This window comes from Bufo bufo, chromosome 3, assembly GCF_905171765.1.
Source record: "Bufo bufo chromosome 3, aBufBuf1.1, whole genome shotgun sequence".
In the NCBI taxonomy this organism is placed as follows: Eukaryota; Metazoa; Chordata; class Amphibia; order Anura; family Bufonidae; genus Bufo; species Bufo bufo.
In genome coordinates this window covers 492,720,398-492,737,429 of record NC_053391.1, presented here as the reverse complement: position 1 = coordinate 492,737,429, position 17,032 = coordinate 492,720,398, and the positions used below count along the sequence as shown (strand labels likewise).

General features: G+C 46.9%; 1 protein-coding gene across 1 annotated transcript in view; it reads left to right on the top strand.

Moving 5' to 3' along the window:
• GPC6 (glypican 6) overlaps positions 1–17,032 on the top strand; it is a 1,575,810-nt gene that overhangs the window by 88,493 nt on the left and 1,470,285 nt on the right. Inside the window, exon 2 of the mRNA XM_040422335.1 lies at positions 9,547–9,579. Coding sequence (XP_040278269.1) covers positions 9,547–9,579 — 33 coding nt within the window. The remainder of the gene's footprint in view (positions 1–9,546; positions 9,580–17,032) is intronic.

Sequence of the window (17,032 nt, the reverse complement as noted above, 5' to 3'; positions counted from 1 at the left end):
ACACCCAAAAATTGCTGAATTTCACCAAAAAATTTAACTGACAAAGTAGTGAAATGATATAAAATAAAATACGTACAAATAAAAAAAAATATTTGATTTATGAGGTGGAGTTCCATATGGAGTAGGAGTTTGAGAAGGCAGTGGACGTAGCGGTGTAGGTGTAAGCGGTGGTGGAGCAGGACGAGGTAGCCAACACAGGTTTTTGGTTTTAATATTTTTTTATTTTATTAGGGTACACTCTAAAAGACTGTGAAATATCAAATACAAGAATGAGCAATTGCGCTGCAGTATAATAATGGCTGGTTAGTGTCGGTATACATGTCTATTCTGCACAAGGTACAGACAAGTCCTGAGGGATCCATGCTTGGTTCATTTTAATGAACGTGAGATTGTCCACATTTGCTGTGGGCAGGCGGCTGCGCTTGTCTGTGATGACGCCCCCTGCCGTGCTAAACACACGTTCAGACAATACACTGGCTGCAGGGCAGGCCAGCACCTCCAAGGCGTAAAGGGCAAGCTCAGGCCATGTGCCCAATTTGGAGACCCAGAAGTTGAAGGGGGCAGAACCGTCATTCAGTACGTGTAGGCATGTGCACACATACTGGTCCACCATATTGGTGAAATGCTGCCTCCTGCTAAGACGTTCCATATCAGCTGGTGGTGCTGGTTGTTGTGGCGTGCTGACAAAGCTTTTCCACATTTCGGCCATGCTAACCCTGCCTTCTGAGGTGCTGGTGGTGCCCCAGCTGCATTGGCGACCTCTTCCTCGTCCTCTGCCTTCGCCTTCTGCTTCCACTGTGCCCCCGCTGTCAGGTGGGAATGCCACCAGCAGCGCGTCTACCAGCGTGCGCTTGTACTCGCGCATCTTGCGATCACGCTCCAGTGACGGAATTAAGGACGGTACGTTGTCCTTGTGAAAGGGATCCAGCAGCGTGGCCATCCAGTAATCAGCACAAGTTAGAATGTGGGTAACTCGGCGGTCGTTGCGGAGACACTGCAGCATGTAATCGCTCATGTGTGCCAGGCTGCCCAGAGGCAATGAAAAGCTGTCCTCTGTGGGAGGTGTACCGTCTGTGTCCTCTATATCCCCCCATCCACGCACCAGTGATGGCCATGAGCTGGTCTGGGTGCCACCCTGCTGTGAACATGGTTCCTCCTCCTCCATCTCCTTCTCCTCATCCTCCACCTCGTCATCCTCCAGAACTGTGCCCTGGCTGGACAATTGTGTACCTTGGGTTTGTGGGTGCAGGAACCCACCCTCGGCGCCACTTGACTGGCCGGAAACCCTACGAAATGATCTCACTTCTTCCTCCTGTGCCACATCCTCTTCCATCATTGCAGGAGCGTTTATTCAAGGAGGCATAGAAATGGGATAGTAAAGCTGAAAACTGCGTTATCGGCACTGGTCATGTTGGTGGAGTACTCTAAACAGCGCAACTAGGAACACAAGTCTCGCATGGAGGCCCAGTCATTGGTGGGAAAGTGGTGCTGTTCCGCCGAGCGACTCACCCGTGCGTGCTGCAGCTGAAACTCCACTATCGCCTGCTGCTGGCCAGCATGTGCAAGGTGGAGTTCCACCTTGTGGGCACGTCGCATATGAGGCGGTGAGCGGGAAGGCCGAAGCCTGAAAGTGAGCACAGACGGCCCGCATTTTATGCAGTAGCTCTGACATATCGGGGTAATTTTTAAGGAATCTCTGCACCACCAAATTCAGCACATGCACCAAGCAAGAAATGTGCATCAAACCGGCTAGTCCCAGAGCTGCTACGAGATTTTGCCCATTATCACACACCACCAGGCCGGGCTTTAGGCTGACTGGCACAAACCACTCATCGGTCTGTTGTTCAAGGCCTGTCCACAGCTCCTGCGTGGTGTGGGGTTTGTCCCCCAAACAGATAAGTTTTAAAACTGCCTGCTGTCGTTTACCCATGGCTGTGCTGAAGTTGTTAGTGAAGGTGTTACACTGACTGGATGAGGAGCTGGTAGAGGATGAGGAAGCAGAGTAGGAGGAGGAAGAAACAGGAGGCAAACTGAAGCGCCCTGCAATGCTCGGTGGTGGAAGGACATGCGCCGAACTGCTATCCGCCTCCGGCCCAGCCGCCACTGCATTTACCCAGTGTGTTGTTATGGAGATATAACGGCCCTCACCGTGCTTACTGGTCCACATATCTGTAGTCAGGTGCACCTTGCCACAGATGGCGTTGCACAGAGCACGCCTGATTTTGTCCCCTACTTGGTTGTGCAGCGAAGGGATGGCTCGCCTTGAAAAGTAGTGGCGGCTGGGAATGACGTACTGTGGGACAGCCACCGCAATAAGGCTTTTAAAACTATCCATCTCCACCAGATGGAATGACGGCATTTCAAAGGCCAGTAATTTAGAAATGCTGCCATTCAGGGCTAGGGATCGTGGGTGGGTAGGGGGGTACTTCCTCTTCCTCTCCAGCGTTTGGGAGATGGAGAGCTGAACGCTTCCTTGGGACATTGTGGAGATGCTTGGTGACCCAGGTGTTTGTGTTGCTCGCAGATCCTCTGTTTGCGGGGTGGCAGGTGGCACGGTCACTCCAGAGGTGGATGAAGAGGCCGCGACTGCAGCAGAAGATGAAGCAGGAGGAGCCAGAGACCTTTCTTGGTTTTTGAGGTGTCTACTCCACTGCAGCTTGTGCTTTGCACTTAAATGCCTGGTCATGCAGGTTGTGCTCAGGTTGAGAACGTTTATGCCTCGCTTCAGGCTCTGATTGCACAGCGTGCAAACCACTCATGTCTTGTCGTCAGCACATTGTCTGAAGAACTGCCACGCCAGGGAACTCCTTAAAGCTGGCTTTGGTGTGCTCGGTCTCTTGCTGCAGTGGGCAGTAGCAGGCGTACTGTCTAAAGGACGGCCGCTCTGCTTTTGCACCCTGCTCCCTCTTCTGCTGTGCTGGTGGCTCTGTGCGACCACCGCCTCTTCCTCCGAACTACATCGGTCACTCGCATGACCTTGATTCCATGTGGGGTAGAGGACCTCATCGTCCTCCACATCATCTTCCACCCAGTCTTCACCCCTGCCTCCTTGTCGGTCTGCACATTTTCGAAAGCCCCAGCAGTTGGCACCTGTGTTTAGTCATAATCCGAGACGTGCTGCGATGGTCCTCCCATGTACTCATCTTGAAAGATAAGTGGTTGGGCATCGGTGCACTCAATCTCTTCCACTTCTGGGGCAGGGCTAGGTGTATGGCCCTGGGAAACCCTGCTAACAGAGTCATCAAAAAGCAGAAGAGACTGCTGCATGACGTGGGGCTCAGACTGCTTGACTGATTTTCAAGGGGGTGAGGTGAAAGACTGATGGACATCGGCTGCAGGTGCCAACTGTGGTCTTTCAGCAGGAGACTGGGTGGGAGACAATGTGAAGGAAATGGATCCACTGTCAGCAACCCAATCTACTATCGCCTGTTCTTGTTCAGGCCTCACAACTCGTAGAGCTGCTTTAGGCCCAACCAAATACCGCAGCAGGTTATGTCGTCTACTCGCACCTGAGGAAGGAGTTTCACTTGTGCGTGTAGCTGGCACAGATCGACCACGTCCTCTCCCTGTAACAGGAGCTCCACCAGCAGCACCACGACCTGGGCCACGTCCCTTATTTGACGCTCTCCTCACATTTCTCGAATTTAGGATCTTGCTCTAAATGGGTGTTTAATAAATAGTAGAATAGAGCAACAGTATGTAAAGGGTGTATTTCACACGGCTTGAACCAGTGTAGACCTGAATTAAAGATTTATTTGCCCAAAATGGCTGTATTTCAAATGCCTGAATCAAACCCCTGTATGTAAAGGGTGTATCTCACACGACCTGAACCAGTGTAGGCCTGAATTGAAGATTTCTTTGCCCAAAATGGCTGTATTTTAAATGCCTGAATCAAACCCCTGTATGTAAAGGGTATATCTTACACGGCCTGAACCAGTGTAGGCCGAATTAAAGATTTCTTTGCCCAAAATAGCTGTATTTCAAATGCCTGAATCAAACCCCTGTATGTAGAGGGTGTATCTCACACGGCCTGAACCAGTGTAGGCCTGAATTAAAGATTTATTTGCCCAAAATGGCTGTATTTCAAATGCCTGAATCAAACCCCTGTATGTAAAGGGTGTATCACACAGGGCCTCAACCAGTGTAGGCCTGAATTAAAGATTTCTTTGCCCAAAATGGCTGTATTTCAAATGCCTGAATCAAACCCCTGTATGTAAAGGGTGTATCTCACACGGCCTGAACCACTGTAGGCCTGAATTGAAGATTTCTTTGCCCAAAATGGCTGTATTTCAAAGGCCTGAATCAAACCCCTGTATGTAAAGGGTGTATCTTACACGGCCTGAACCAGTGCAGGCCAAATTAAATGTAAAGGGTGTATCTCACACGGCCTGAACCAGTGTAGGCCTGAATTAAATATTTGTGCACCAAATGGCGGTATTTCAAATCTCTGAATCTAACCCAAATGTATTAAGGGTGTATCTCACAATGACATATGCAGCAAAGGCTACCAAATAAACTTTTTTTGCCCAAACGGGTCTATGTTTAATAATTCAATATGGCAGCAGTATATAACCCAGGAATTTCAAACGTGCTTATGCTGCAAGGTCTGAAATATTGTGTATTTTGACCCAAAAAGGGTGTTTTATTCATGAAAGAATATAAGCCCTGTATATACAGGGTGTATCTCACACGGCCTAACCCACAGTAGGCCTGAATTAAAGATTGGTGCACCAAATGGCGGTATTTCAAATATCTAAATCTAACCCAAATGTATTAAGGGTGTATCTCACAATGACATCTGCATCAAAGGCTGCCAACAAATTTTTTTTTGCCCAAACGAGTGTTTGTTTAACAGCTGAATTTGACAGCAGTATATAAACCTGAAATTTCACACGTGCTAATGCTGCAACACCTGAAAATAGTGTTTTTTGGCAAAAAAGTGTGTTTTTAAAACCCCAGAAAATGATGGGTGTATTTCTAGCTTAAATTGCACACTGACTAATCCAGATGTTGTATATTGCCCAAAAAAGTGTTTTTTTTGGTAACAGAATATGAAAGCTGTATATATTAAACTTTAATTTAACACTTGCAGATCAGGAAAATACAGTTTTTTGGCAAAAAAAAAAGTGTGTTTTTAAAACCCCAGAAAATGATGGCTGTATTTCTAGCTTAAATTGCACACTGACTAATTCAGATGTTGTATATTGCCAAAGAAATTGGGATTTTCAATGTCCCAAAAGCTCAGATGCAGTGCTGGTGCACTGAGCTTGCATAAAATGGCCGCCGCCCACGCCCACCTAACTGACTTATTAAAGTTATTTTTTTCCGGTCACTGGGCTCAGGGCAGGATAAAAAAAATGTGCCCTGCACCCACAAAACACAATGTATGTAGATCGCTGAGTTAGATTCTGATTTTGAGCAAAGAGTCTCTCTCCTATTCTCTCCCTGAAATCACCAGCAGCATCCTCTCCCTATACTAAGCACAGCGACGTGCAGCGCTACGTGACTCCAGCTTCTATAAAGGCTGGGTCACATGCTACATTGGACAATCACAGCCATGCCATTAGTAGGCATGGCTGTGATGGCTTCTAAGGTCAGACAGTTAACCGCTTGTTGATTGGCTAATCTGCAGCCTTTCAAAAAGCATCAAGAAAGCGCCAAACCCGAACTTTTACTGAAATGTTTGGGTCCGGGGTCCAAAAATCCTAAAGTTCGGTACAAACCCGAACTTTACAGTTTGGGTCCGCTCAACCCTATTTATAAACCTTTATTCAAATAAAACATGTACTTTTTTTATTTTTTATATTTTTTTATTAATCTTTTGGAGACTAAATGTTAAAAAAAAATTAAATGTTATAATTCTACCGTATTTTTCGCCCTATAAGATGCACCGGCCCATAAGACGCACCTAGGTTTTTAGGGAGGAAAATAAGAAAAAAAATATTTTTAACCAAAAGGTGTGCTTTCGGTGGGTTTGGAACTAAAGGTGGTCTGTGGATGGTATTATTACTGGGGATCTGTGGATGACAGACACTGTTATGGGGGGATCTGTGGATGACGGACACTGTTATGGGGGATCTGTGGATGACGTACACTGTTATGGGGGGATCTGTGGATGATGGACACTGTTATCGGGGATCTGTGGATGACGGACACTGTTATGGGGGGATCTGTGGATGACAGACACTGTTATGGGGGGATCTGTGGATGACGGACACTGTTATGGGGGATCTGTGGATGACGGACACTGTTATGGGGGGATCTGTGGATGACGGACACTGTTATGGGGGGATCTGTGGATGATGCACACTGTTATGGGGGGATCTGCGGATGACGGACTCTGTTATGGGGGATCTGTGGATGACGCACACTGTTATGGGGGGATCTGTGACGGACACTGTTATGGGGGGGATCTGTGGCTTGCACTGTTACAGGGGGATCTGTGGCTGTCACTGTTACATAACAGTGCCATCCACAGACCCCCCCCAGCCCATAACAGTGCCATCCACAGACCCCCCCAACCCATAACAGTGCCATCCACAGACCCCCCCAGCCCATAACTGTGCCATCCACAGACCCCCCCAGCCCATAACTGTGCCATCCACAGATGTCCCCCCATAAAAATGTCATCCACAGATCCCCCCTTCCCCCGCAGCTCCAGTATACTAATATAAAATGTCTTATTCAATTAATAGTTATTAAACATGCCCCCCAACTCCTAATAGTACCGTACATCCTAACCACTTCAGTAAAATGCAGGCAGGCAGGCCGGGCGGCCGGCGCGTCACTCACTGACGTCACTTGCCTGCGCCGCCTGCTTCATTCATAAAGTAGGCGGCGCAGGCACGTGACATCAGGGAGTTACTCTGCCGCCCGCCCGGCCTGCCTGCCTGCATTCTACTAAAGTGGTTAGGATGTACGGTACTATTAGGAGTTGGGGGGCATGTTTAATAACTATTAATTGAATAAAACATTTTATATTAGTATACCAGAGCAGCGGGGCTATAGTACACTGACTGCACCGCCCCGTCGCTATTGCCTGCCCCCAGCTCCTCGTCCAGTCCCTCCCCCACTCGCTCGTACATCGCAGCTTGCGATGTAAAACTGCCAGCATTTTCCACCCATTTTGGGGGGAGAAAATGCGTCTTATGGGGCGAAAAATACAGTATTTATTTTTTTAGAAGGGGTTCATCATGGTACATTTATATCAGTCTATTGCCCTGATATCACTTGGCAAGTGCCAAAGGTAATGTCAGCAGTAGAGATGAGCGACGTTTTGAAACATTTGATTCGACAACTTCGCCGAAGTTAGACAATAAATTCGATTTCCCTATAAGACACACTTGCCCATAAAACACATAGATTATCGAGGAGGAAAATAGGAAAAAATGTTTTTTCATTAAACCTCAGATTAGACCACCAATGTTAATCAGACCTCAGACCAGACCCCCAATGTTAATAAGACCCCCAATCAGACCTCAGATCAGACCTCCAGTTTTTATAAGATTCCCAATCAGACCTCAGATCAGACCCCCATGCAGACCTCAGATCAGACTCCAACAATCAGACCTCCGATAAGAACCCCAATGTGAATAAGACCTCCCCCATACATAACTCAGATCAGACCCCCATGTCAATCAGCGCTCAGACCAGAAAAAAAAAAAGAAATCTACATCTCCTGCTCCGGATGCTGCCACCGCTCCTGGGATCCAGCTTTCTTCCTGGTCTTTCTGCCGCACTGTGCTGTGACCCAATCACACATAGCATGGGATCACAGAGCTGATATGGGGTTTGGCTGGTTAGGTGGGGGGACAATATGCATATTATTGCTATTCTTGCCTGCAATCTCCTGCAGATTATTTGACAGTAAAAACAGAATATTAATTTGCTCTTGCATACCCACTTCTACAACCCCAGCACTCTCCTGCCCTGCAGATGGGAGCCCTTCTTCTACCATCTGCTTGTCCTCCTTTTCCACATCATCTAATATCGATGAGAATATGTCATCAGGAACGTCCAGCAACTTCTCTATCTGCATCTTGCTGACTTTTCTAGGACATGGAGATCAAGAAGGATGATTTGGAAGAAGTTAAGCCAGCAAAGCCAGATGGTCATAATTAAGACCGGGCCCCTCTTAGGGGTACAGACTGGATGGCATTGGTTGGCACTACTTTAGACAAACTTTATAGCCACCTGCTTCTGTTTAGCTGTGGATATGGTTCCCAGCCCCGTCAACATACTTAATACAAATCACAGCCAGAAAATTTTTGTAAGTTGATGCTGATTTTTATTCAGAAAAAATGTGAAATGCGACTTTCCTTGTGTGAACGTTTACGGCCGACAATTCAGCCTTCGTCAGTCACTACAATTGTACAATGGAATTTAATCAAAGTAAGGTGTCATGGCCTTTGGTTTGCGCTGTGACACTGTTGTCACACTTGTGGTTGCCCGCGGCAACGTGTTGCTGTGAGAGCATGCGGTGGCAGTGTCTCGGCCTTTTGGGTGATTGCTGTGACATGGTTGCCACGCATGCTGTTGCCGGTGGTTACGTGTGGCTTAGTTTGGTTGTGTGTGCACTTCCCCTTTAAGTGGCTTCCTTCCCTTGTCTGGTGTTGGAAGGGTTAACTCCCTTCCTAGTGTTTTGTGAACATTGGGTTTATGTGTGTGTGGGTGTGGCTCCTTGGGCTATTTGGCCTCTGCTGGATGCCTGAAGCTCTTAGTTCTTCCAGCCTTGGTGTATGCTGGTGGTTCTCTGCTCCTGGCTTTACCATCTTTCCAGTGAGGGCCAACCTTGTGGTCATAGATGTTCTTATGGTGTCTCACGTTTATTGCAGCTATGGTTGTCCTGGGTTCCTGTGTGGTTTGTCGTGTGTGCTGTGTCCTTAAATATTGGTGTGGACACTAGCACTTGTGCACGGGTTCCAGTCAGTGTGTCTGTGGCAGGCAGGTAAGTGTGTTACTGGTTTCACTTACCTGCCATCTCCTTTAGCTGTATGTGTTTCCCCTCCTTGCAGCCTGGCCTTAGTTAGAGACTCCTGTTCCTCCGTGTTATGGATGAACAGGGCGACTTAGGATATTAGGTATCCAGTGTATGAGCCGTCCCACCATCGGGGTACGCTCATATGATGAGGATTCAGGGAGAGGATTAGGGACGCGGTAGGAGGTGACCTGCTCCCTTATCACTCATTTTGGCGTGGCTGATCCCCTTTTCCCTTTGACACCGCACGGTGGGGGGTTTCCCCCACTCCCCGCCGTGACATAAGGTTTGTGTTGACATACATCAAAAGTTATGTAGATATATAGCGTAATAAGTCACTATGGAAAATATATATACATTCAAGATATGCCGTCATTAATAGTATTTTTCGTCTATGCCTGGAGGAATAAAACGGAGGAAAACAACAGCATGTCATCTAGGTACAATTATTAAGGTAATAAAATACATAAGATTTCCTCAGTAACTAATTGTCCCTTGTGGTAAAAGGTTGTTGCTTTGTACATAATAATGTCACTAAATACATTTCAAGAGGTATTACATTCACATAGCCTTCAAACTGGTTTTTAGGACTCCTGGTTTCAGTAGGCATAAAGATGTACTATGGTCAATATCTCTTACTTACCTGTGTTGCTGGAGGTTAGAAGATTCAGAAGAAGTACACGCGATGTAGGGGAAGGGGGCATAGAGGCCGCCTGTAGTTGATGGTGTAGGGAGGTTGCCAAGCTCCCGCTCTTAAAAAAGACTGCGGGACCGGCGTGCAGCAGTGGGTGGGCGGAGCGCACGCTGTGGCATGCGCTCCAAAGGCCGGAAGGAAGAGCGTGTGGAACGCACTGTCAGAGCGGCAGTGCGTTCCAAAGGCCGGAAGCAGATCGTAGAGTTTTATTCAGCAGAGATAGGGAAGATCAATCGAGCACAGTTCAGATAGTTTGATATACAGGAGATAGAAGAAAATACATAAAGAGATTGGAAAGAGGGGATAACATAAAAAAGGATACCCTTTGCAGCACCTGGTAATAATTTCTAGTTTCATGGAGCCTAAAAGGGATTTAGAAGGATACATTAGTCAGAATCAATATTCCATAATATACAGTCAGTAATAACTGAATTATACATCATTAGATACATTATTTTATTCTTAGAAGCCTATTACATTTGTTTTTAACAATATTATTGGTTATTTTAGAATCCAAAGCATTCTCAAGAAATCCACTAGACACATGTATTTGTGTCTTGCATGTATCTGTTCAGAAAACATGTTTTAATTTTTTTTTAAAAAGGACTTTTTTATTATTATTATTATTATTATTATTATTATTATTATTATTATTATTATTATTATTATTATATTGAATCCTTGGGACGCACTATAATCTTATCTTGTGTGTGGAGGGGGGGAACCATATATCTGGTGAGATATAATGATTTGAGATTTTATTTAGGTGATACCGTGTATCTCATATTCCCTATTAAGTCCTTTCGGAGTAAGTGTTTGTAGCGTGTAGATCCAGAAAGCCTCCCTGTACATAAGCATTTTGGATCGGTCTCCACCTCTCCTTGGAATTTCGATCTGTTCTATTACCTGGAATTTGAGTTGCAAAATATTGTGTTTATTGTGTTGCCTCCTTGAAGTGATGTGGGAGTGGTAATAATAGGTTTTGTCGCCAGATAGTAGATTTATGTTGACAGATTCTGTCTCTTATTGTTTGAGTTGTTTTCCCTACATACATAAGACCACAAAGGCATTTTATGGTATAAACTACGTAATCTGATTCACAGGTGAAGAAACCTTGGATCTTTATGGGTTTGCCTGTCTGCAGGTGTGAGATGGTGGATCCTCTCTGTACTTTTGAGCACTGTTCGCAGTGTAGGCAGGGGAAAGTGCCTGTCTTTTGTGTCTGAAGAAGTAACTGTTTTGAAGGGGGTCTGAATAGTCCAATGTCTGCCCTTACTAGGAAGTCCCTGAGATTTTTTTGGTCTTTGATTGCATGCAAGAATGGGATTATTGAATTCATCCACTTCCGTAAATGCCTTTTTAAGGAATGACCAATAGGATTTAATTATGTTAACTACTTTTATAATACTAGGATGAAATTTGTGAACAAAGGGAATGTGTTTCTGGTTCGATTTCTTGTTTTTGTTTTTTTCACAAATCTTTAATGTGTATGTATAGGGTAACCCCTTTCCAGGAATCTTTCTTTCATCTCAGTTTCTCTTTTGGTTCTAATTGTGGAATCTGTCACTATGGTTTGGACGCGTTTTAATTGGGAACCTAGAAGTGCCTTTTTTGTGGTAGAGGGGTGAAAACTGATGAAATGTAGTAGGTTATTTCTTTCAGTTGTTTTACGATAAAGATCAGTGGTTAGATGTTCTGATTGGTACTTGTGTACCATTGTGTCCAAGAAGCTAATTGCTGAACTGTCATGATGTATTGTAAAGTTGAGTTCCGGATAGATGTTATTTAAGTATTCATGGAATAACATTAAGTTGTCAAGGGTCCCTTGCCATATGCAGAAAACATCATCTATATAGCGTCTCCATATTAGACTGTGTTTCCTGAATAACTCGTTTTTATATATGGGACTCTTCAAAAACCGCCATATAGCAATTAGCGTACGGGGGGGCCACATTAGACCCCATGGCTGTCCTTTGTATCTGCATATAGAAGTTGTCCTGAAACATAAAGTGATTGTTGTAAAGGACGATGTTCAATAAATCAATGCACAGGGAAATTATATTAGTGTCCTGGTGTGTATTCGGCAGTAATGTGTGTATTGCTGTGATCTGTTTGTGATGTTGGATAGATGTATATAGAATAGTAACTAGAGATGTCGCAAACATAAAATTTTCCGTTCACGAACGGCGAACGCGAATTTCCGCAAATGTTCGCGAATGGGCGAACCACCATAGACTTCAATAGGCAGGCGAATTTTAAAACCCACAGGGACTCTTTCTGGCCACAGTAGTGATGGAAAAGTTGTTTCAAGGGGACTAACACCTGGACTGTGGCATGCCGGAGGGGGATCCATGGCAAAACTCCCATGGAAAATGACGTAGTTGACGCAGAGTCGGGTTTTAATCCATACAGGGCATAAATCACCTAACATTCCTAAATTGTTTGGAATAATGTGCTTTAAAACATCCAGTGTGTGTATACGATTAGGTATGATGTTGTATCGATCAGGTAGTGTAAGGGTTACGCCCGCTTCACAGTGACAGACCAAACTCCCCGTTTAACGCACTGCAAACAACCGCAAACAGTCCATTTGCACAACCGCAAACTCCCCATTTGCACAAGGTTGGATACCAAGCTAGCCATGTCCCGTTCCTTGTCCTCACTGACGTCATCGAAGGTCTCTTCCTCCACCCAGCCACGTTCAACACCAAGGGTCCCCGAAAGGTGACAACAAGCCCCCTGGGACGCCTGCTGTGGTTGGTCTTCCACGTCCTCAAAGCCACATTCCTCCTCTGACTCCTCTTCTTCAGACTCCTCTCTCTGCGTTGCCGCAGGTCCAGCAATTGACGACGACAAGGCTGCTTCTGGTGGTGATGGTGACCACAACTCTTCCTCTTCATGCTCATCTACGGCCTGATCCAGCACTCTTCGCAGGGCACGCTCCAGAAAAAATGCATATGGGATGAGGTCGATGATGTTGCCTTGGGTTTGACTGACCAGGTTTGTCACCTCTGCAAAAGGACGCATGAGCCTACAGCCATTGTGCATGAGCGTTCAGTAACGCGGCCAAAAAATACCCAGCTCCGCAGAGGCTGTCCTCTTTTTTTTAATAAAAAAAATCTGTTCTTACCAGTTTAATCTCTGTTTTGTCCCCTATCAGGGGCCGGTGTATGGAATAGATTTTAGGAACCGGGAGATGGAAAAAGATGGTTGGTCGGTCCTCTTACTTCCAATTTGGGGCACTGCGCGTGCGCCGTGCGATGTACTGTGCCACCCTATATGAGTGATGTGTTAAGTAGTACTATTCCTATCAGTTTAATCCCTGTTACGTCCCCTATCAGGGGCCGGTGTATGGAATAGATTTTAGGAACCGGGAGATGGAAAAAGATGGTTAGTCGGTCCTCTTACTTGCAAATTGGGGCACTGCGCATTCGCCGTGCAATGTACTGTGCCACCCTATATGAGTGGTGTGTTAAGTAGTACTATTCCTATCAGTTTAGTCCCTGTTACGTCCCTTATCAGGGTCCGGTGTATGGAATAGATTTTAGGAACCGGGAGATGGAAAAAGATGGTTAGTCGGTCCTCTTACTTCCAATTTGGGGCACTGCGCGTGCGCCGTGCAATGTACTGTGCCACCCTATATGAGTGGTGTGTTAAATTGTACTATTCTTATCAGTTTAATCCCTGTTAAGTCCCCTATCAGGGGACGTGTATCGAATAGATTTTAGACAACCGCAAAGAGTTGTCAATAGTTGACACACTCATGACATAAATTTTATTCCTCTATGCGCCAATCTTGGTGTAGGGATGACTGTGCTCGTGCGCACGTTTGGGAGATTGCAGGCGATGGCAGTTTTTCAAAGCCTATGGTCGTGCTGAGGTAGTTAAGTGACCCAGAAAACAATGATTCTGCAGTGTGGGCCACATTGGTGGTCTAGTAGGCTTTAATGATCACCTTAGATGATTACAAAGAAAATTAATGTATTTTCTATGCAAAATTATCCAGCCGATCGATTTTGGTCTGTTCACAATGAAGCAACGACCTTATCGTCTGAGGGGTGCCAACATTGCCATTGCCAACACACTCATAGAGGTGATCGCTTCATTGTGATACGCAAGCCCCTTCACCACAACAAGGTAACGATCACGAAGGGGAGTTGACACATGTATGTACCTTTTTTTTTGTTTTGTTTTTGCAGCCACAGTGCAGCACCAGAGGCCAGAAAAATTAGGCATGTACACATGCCTGAAAAATTTGGTATTGTTGCAGCCGCTGCTGTAGCAGCAGCCGGAAATTTTTTTGTTTTCCAGGCAGAAAGTGAACTAAAACATTGCGGCTTGAACCCTAGTTGGTGGCGGAGAAGTCACGCAAGTCATCCAGCATGCAGAGATGAAATACAGCAGAAGTGTGGACCATTTTTAGCCCAAGGCATCTCATCAGGCCTTTTTTAGTCAATTGCATCCCCCACTGTCAGTCCCTTCAGGATCCATGCCTCATTCATCTTAATAAAGGTGAGGTAATCTAGACTTTTTTGACCTAGGCGACTTCTCTTCTCAGTGACAATACCTCCTGATGCGCTGAAGGTCCTTTCTGACAGGACACTTGAAGCGGGGCAGGCCAGAAGTTCTATCGCAAATTGGGATAGCTCAGGCCACAGGTCAAGCCTGCACACCCAGTAATCAAGGGGTTCATCGCTCCTCAGAGTGTCGATATCTGCAGTTAAGGCGAGGTAGTCTGCTACCTGTCGGTCGAGTCGTTCTCTGAGGGTGGACCACGAAGGGCTGTGGCGATGCGTAGGACTTAAAAAGCTCCGCATGTCCTCCATCAACAACACGTTTGTAAAGCGTGCTGTCCTTGCCGGCGTGGTCGTGGTAGGAGGAGGATTACTTTCACCTCTTCCCCTGTTAGATTCCCGTTGTGCTGTGACATCACCCTTATACGCTGTGTAAAGCATACTTATCAACAGGCATGACAGCAAGAAAGACCCCATTTGCACAAGGTTGGATGCCGAGCTACTCATGTCCCGTTTCTCGTCCTCACTGATCTCATTGAAGGTCTGTTCTTCCACCCAGCCATGTACAACATCACGGGTACCAGATAGGTGACAACGAGCACCCTGGGATGCCTGCTGTGGTTGGTCTTCCTCCTCCTCAAAGCCACATTCCTCCTCTGACTCCTCTTCCTCAGACTCCTCTTCCAGTGTTGCCGCAGGTCCAGCAAGCGATGATGATAAGGCTGTTTCTGGTGGTGATGGTGACCACAAGTCTTCCTTTTCCTCTTCACGCTCATCTACGGCCTGATCCAGCACTCTTCGCAGGGCACGCTCCAGGAAGAAAACAAATGGGATGATGTCGCTGATGGTGCCTTCGGTGCGACTGACTAGGTTTGTCACCTCCTCAAAAGGACGCATGAGCCTACAGGCATTGCGCATGAGAGTCCAGTAACGTGGCAAAAAAATACCCAGCTCCGCAGAGGCTGTCCTAGCACCCCGGTCATACAAATACTCGTTGACAGATTTTTCTTGTTGGAGCAGGCAGTCGAACATTAGGAGTGTTGAATTCCAACATGTTGGGCTGTCGCAAATCAAGCGCCTCACTGGCATGCTGTTTCGCCGCTGAATATCGGAAAAGTGCGCCATGGCTGTGTAGGAATGCCTGAAATGGTCACACACACCTTCCTGGCCTGCTTGAGGACGTCCTGTAAGCCTGGGTACTTATGCACAAAGCGTTGTACGATTATATTCAACACATGTGCCATGCACGGCACATTTGTCAACTTGCCCAAATTTAATGCTGCCAACAAATTGCTTCCGTTGTCACACACCACTTTTCCGATCTCCAGTTGGTGCGGGGTCAGCCACTGATCCACCTGTGCGTTCAGGGCGGACAGGAGTGCTGGTCCGGTGTGACTCTCTGCTTTCAGGCAAGTGAACCCCAAGACGGCGTGACACTGTCGTATCCGGGATGTGGAATAGCCCCTGGGGAGCTGGGGGGGGTGCAGTTGATGTGGAGCAAGACGCAGCAGCAGAAGAGGACTCAGCCGAGCAGGTTAGCGAAGAGTATGGAGTAGGAGGAGTAGAGGAGGTGGCAGCAGGCCTGCCTGCAAGTCGTGGCGGTGTCACCAACTCCTCTGCAGGGCCACGCATTCCATGCTTGGCAGCCGTCAGCAGGTTTACCCAATGCGCAGTGTACGTGATATACCTGCCCTGACCGTGCTTTGCAGACCAGGTATCAGTGGTCAGATGGACCCTTGCCCCAACACTGTGTGCCAGACATGCCATGACTTTGTTTTCCACAATAGAGTACAGGTTGGGGATTGCCTTTTGTGAAAAAAAAATTTGGCCGGGTACCTTCCACTGCGGTGTCCCAATAGCTACACATTTTTTGAGGCCTCAGACTCCACAAGCTTGTATGGTAAAAGCTGGCGGGCTAAGAATTCTGACAAGCCAGCTGTCAGACGCTGGGCAAGGGGGTGACTCTGTGACATTGGCTTCTTACGCTCAAACATTTTCTTGACAGACACCTGACCATGGGCAGATGAGCAGGAACTGCTGAAGATGAGTGGCGGAGTGGCGGGTGGTTGAGAGAGGCAAGGAGGACAGCAGTGGTTGACGTGGCTGAAGATGCTGGACCAGGAGGAGGATGGTGGCTTTGAGTTTGTGTGCTGCTTGTACTCATCATGTGTTGATCCCATAGGCGTTTGTGATGTGAGATCATGTGCCTTCGCAAAGCAGTTGTACCTAGGTGGGTGTTGGACTTCCCACGACTCAGTTTCTTTTGGCACAGGTTGCAAATGGCATCGCTGTTATCAGAGGCAGACACACAAAAAAAATGCCACACTGCTGAGCTTTGCAATAACGGCATTCTGGTGGTGGCAACAGCATGCGTTGATTGGCGTGCTGTCTGGCTGACCCCGAGTGCCGATACATGCTGTCTGACTGTGCCACTAACTCCTTGTGACGACCTCCCCCTGCTTCAACTCGTCTTCTCCTCCTCTCTGTCTCCCTATCTGAACTTTCCCCCTGTTCTTCTTCTCTTCGAGCGGGCACCCACGTGACATCCACGGACACATCGTCATCATCAACCGCTTCACTTGTATCTGACAACTCAGCAAAGGAAGCAGCAGCGGGTACAACATCATCATCATCACACCGTATGTCCATGTGTGTAATGCTGCCTGACTTAGACATATCCCTGTTATCTACATCCTGTGGCAATAATGGTTGTGCATCACTCATTTCTTCCAACTGATGTGTAAATAACTCCTCTGACAGATCAAGTGAAGCGGCTGTGGTGCTAGTGTTGGTGGTGGCGGCGGGCGAGTGGTAACTTGAGAGGTGCCCGAAGCTGAGCTGGAGGAG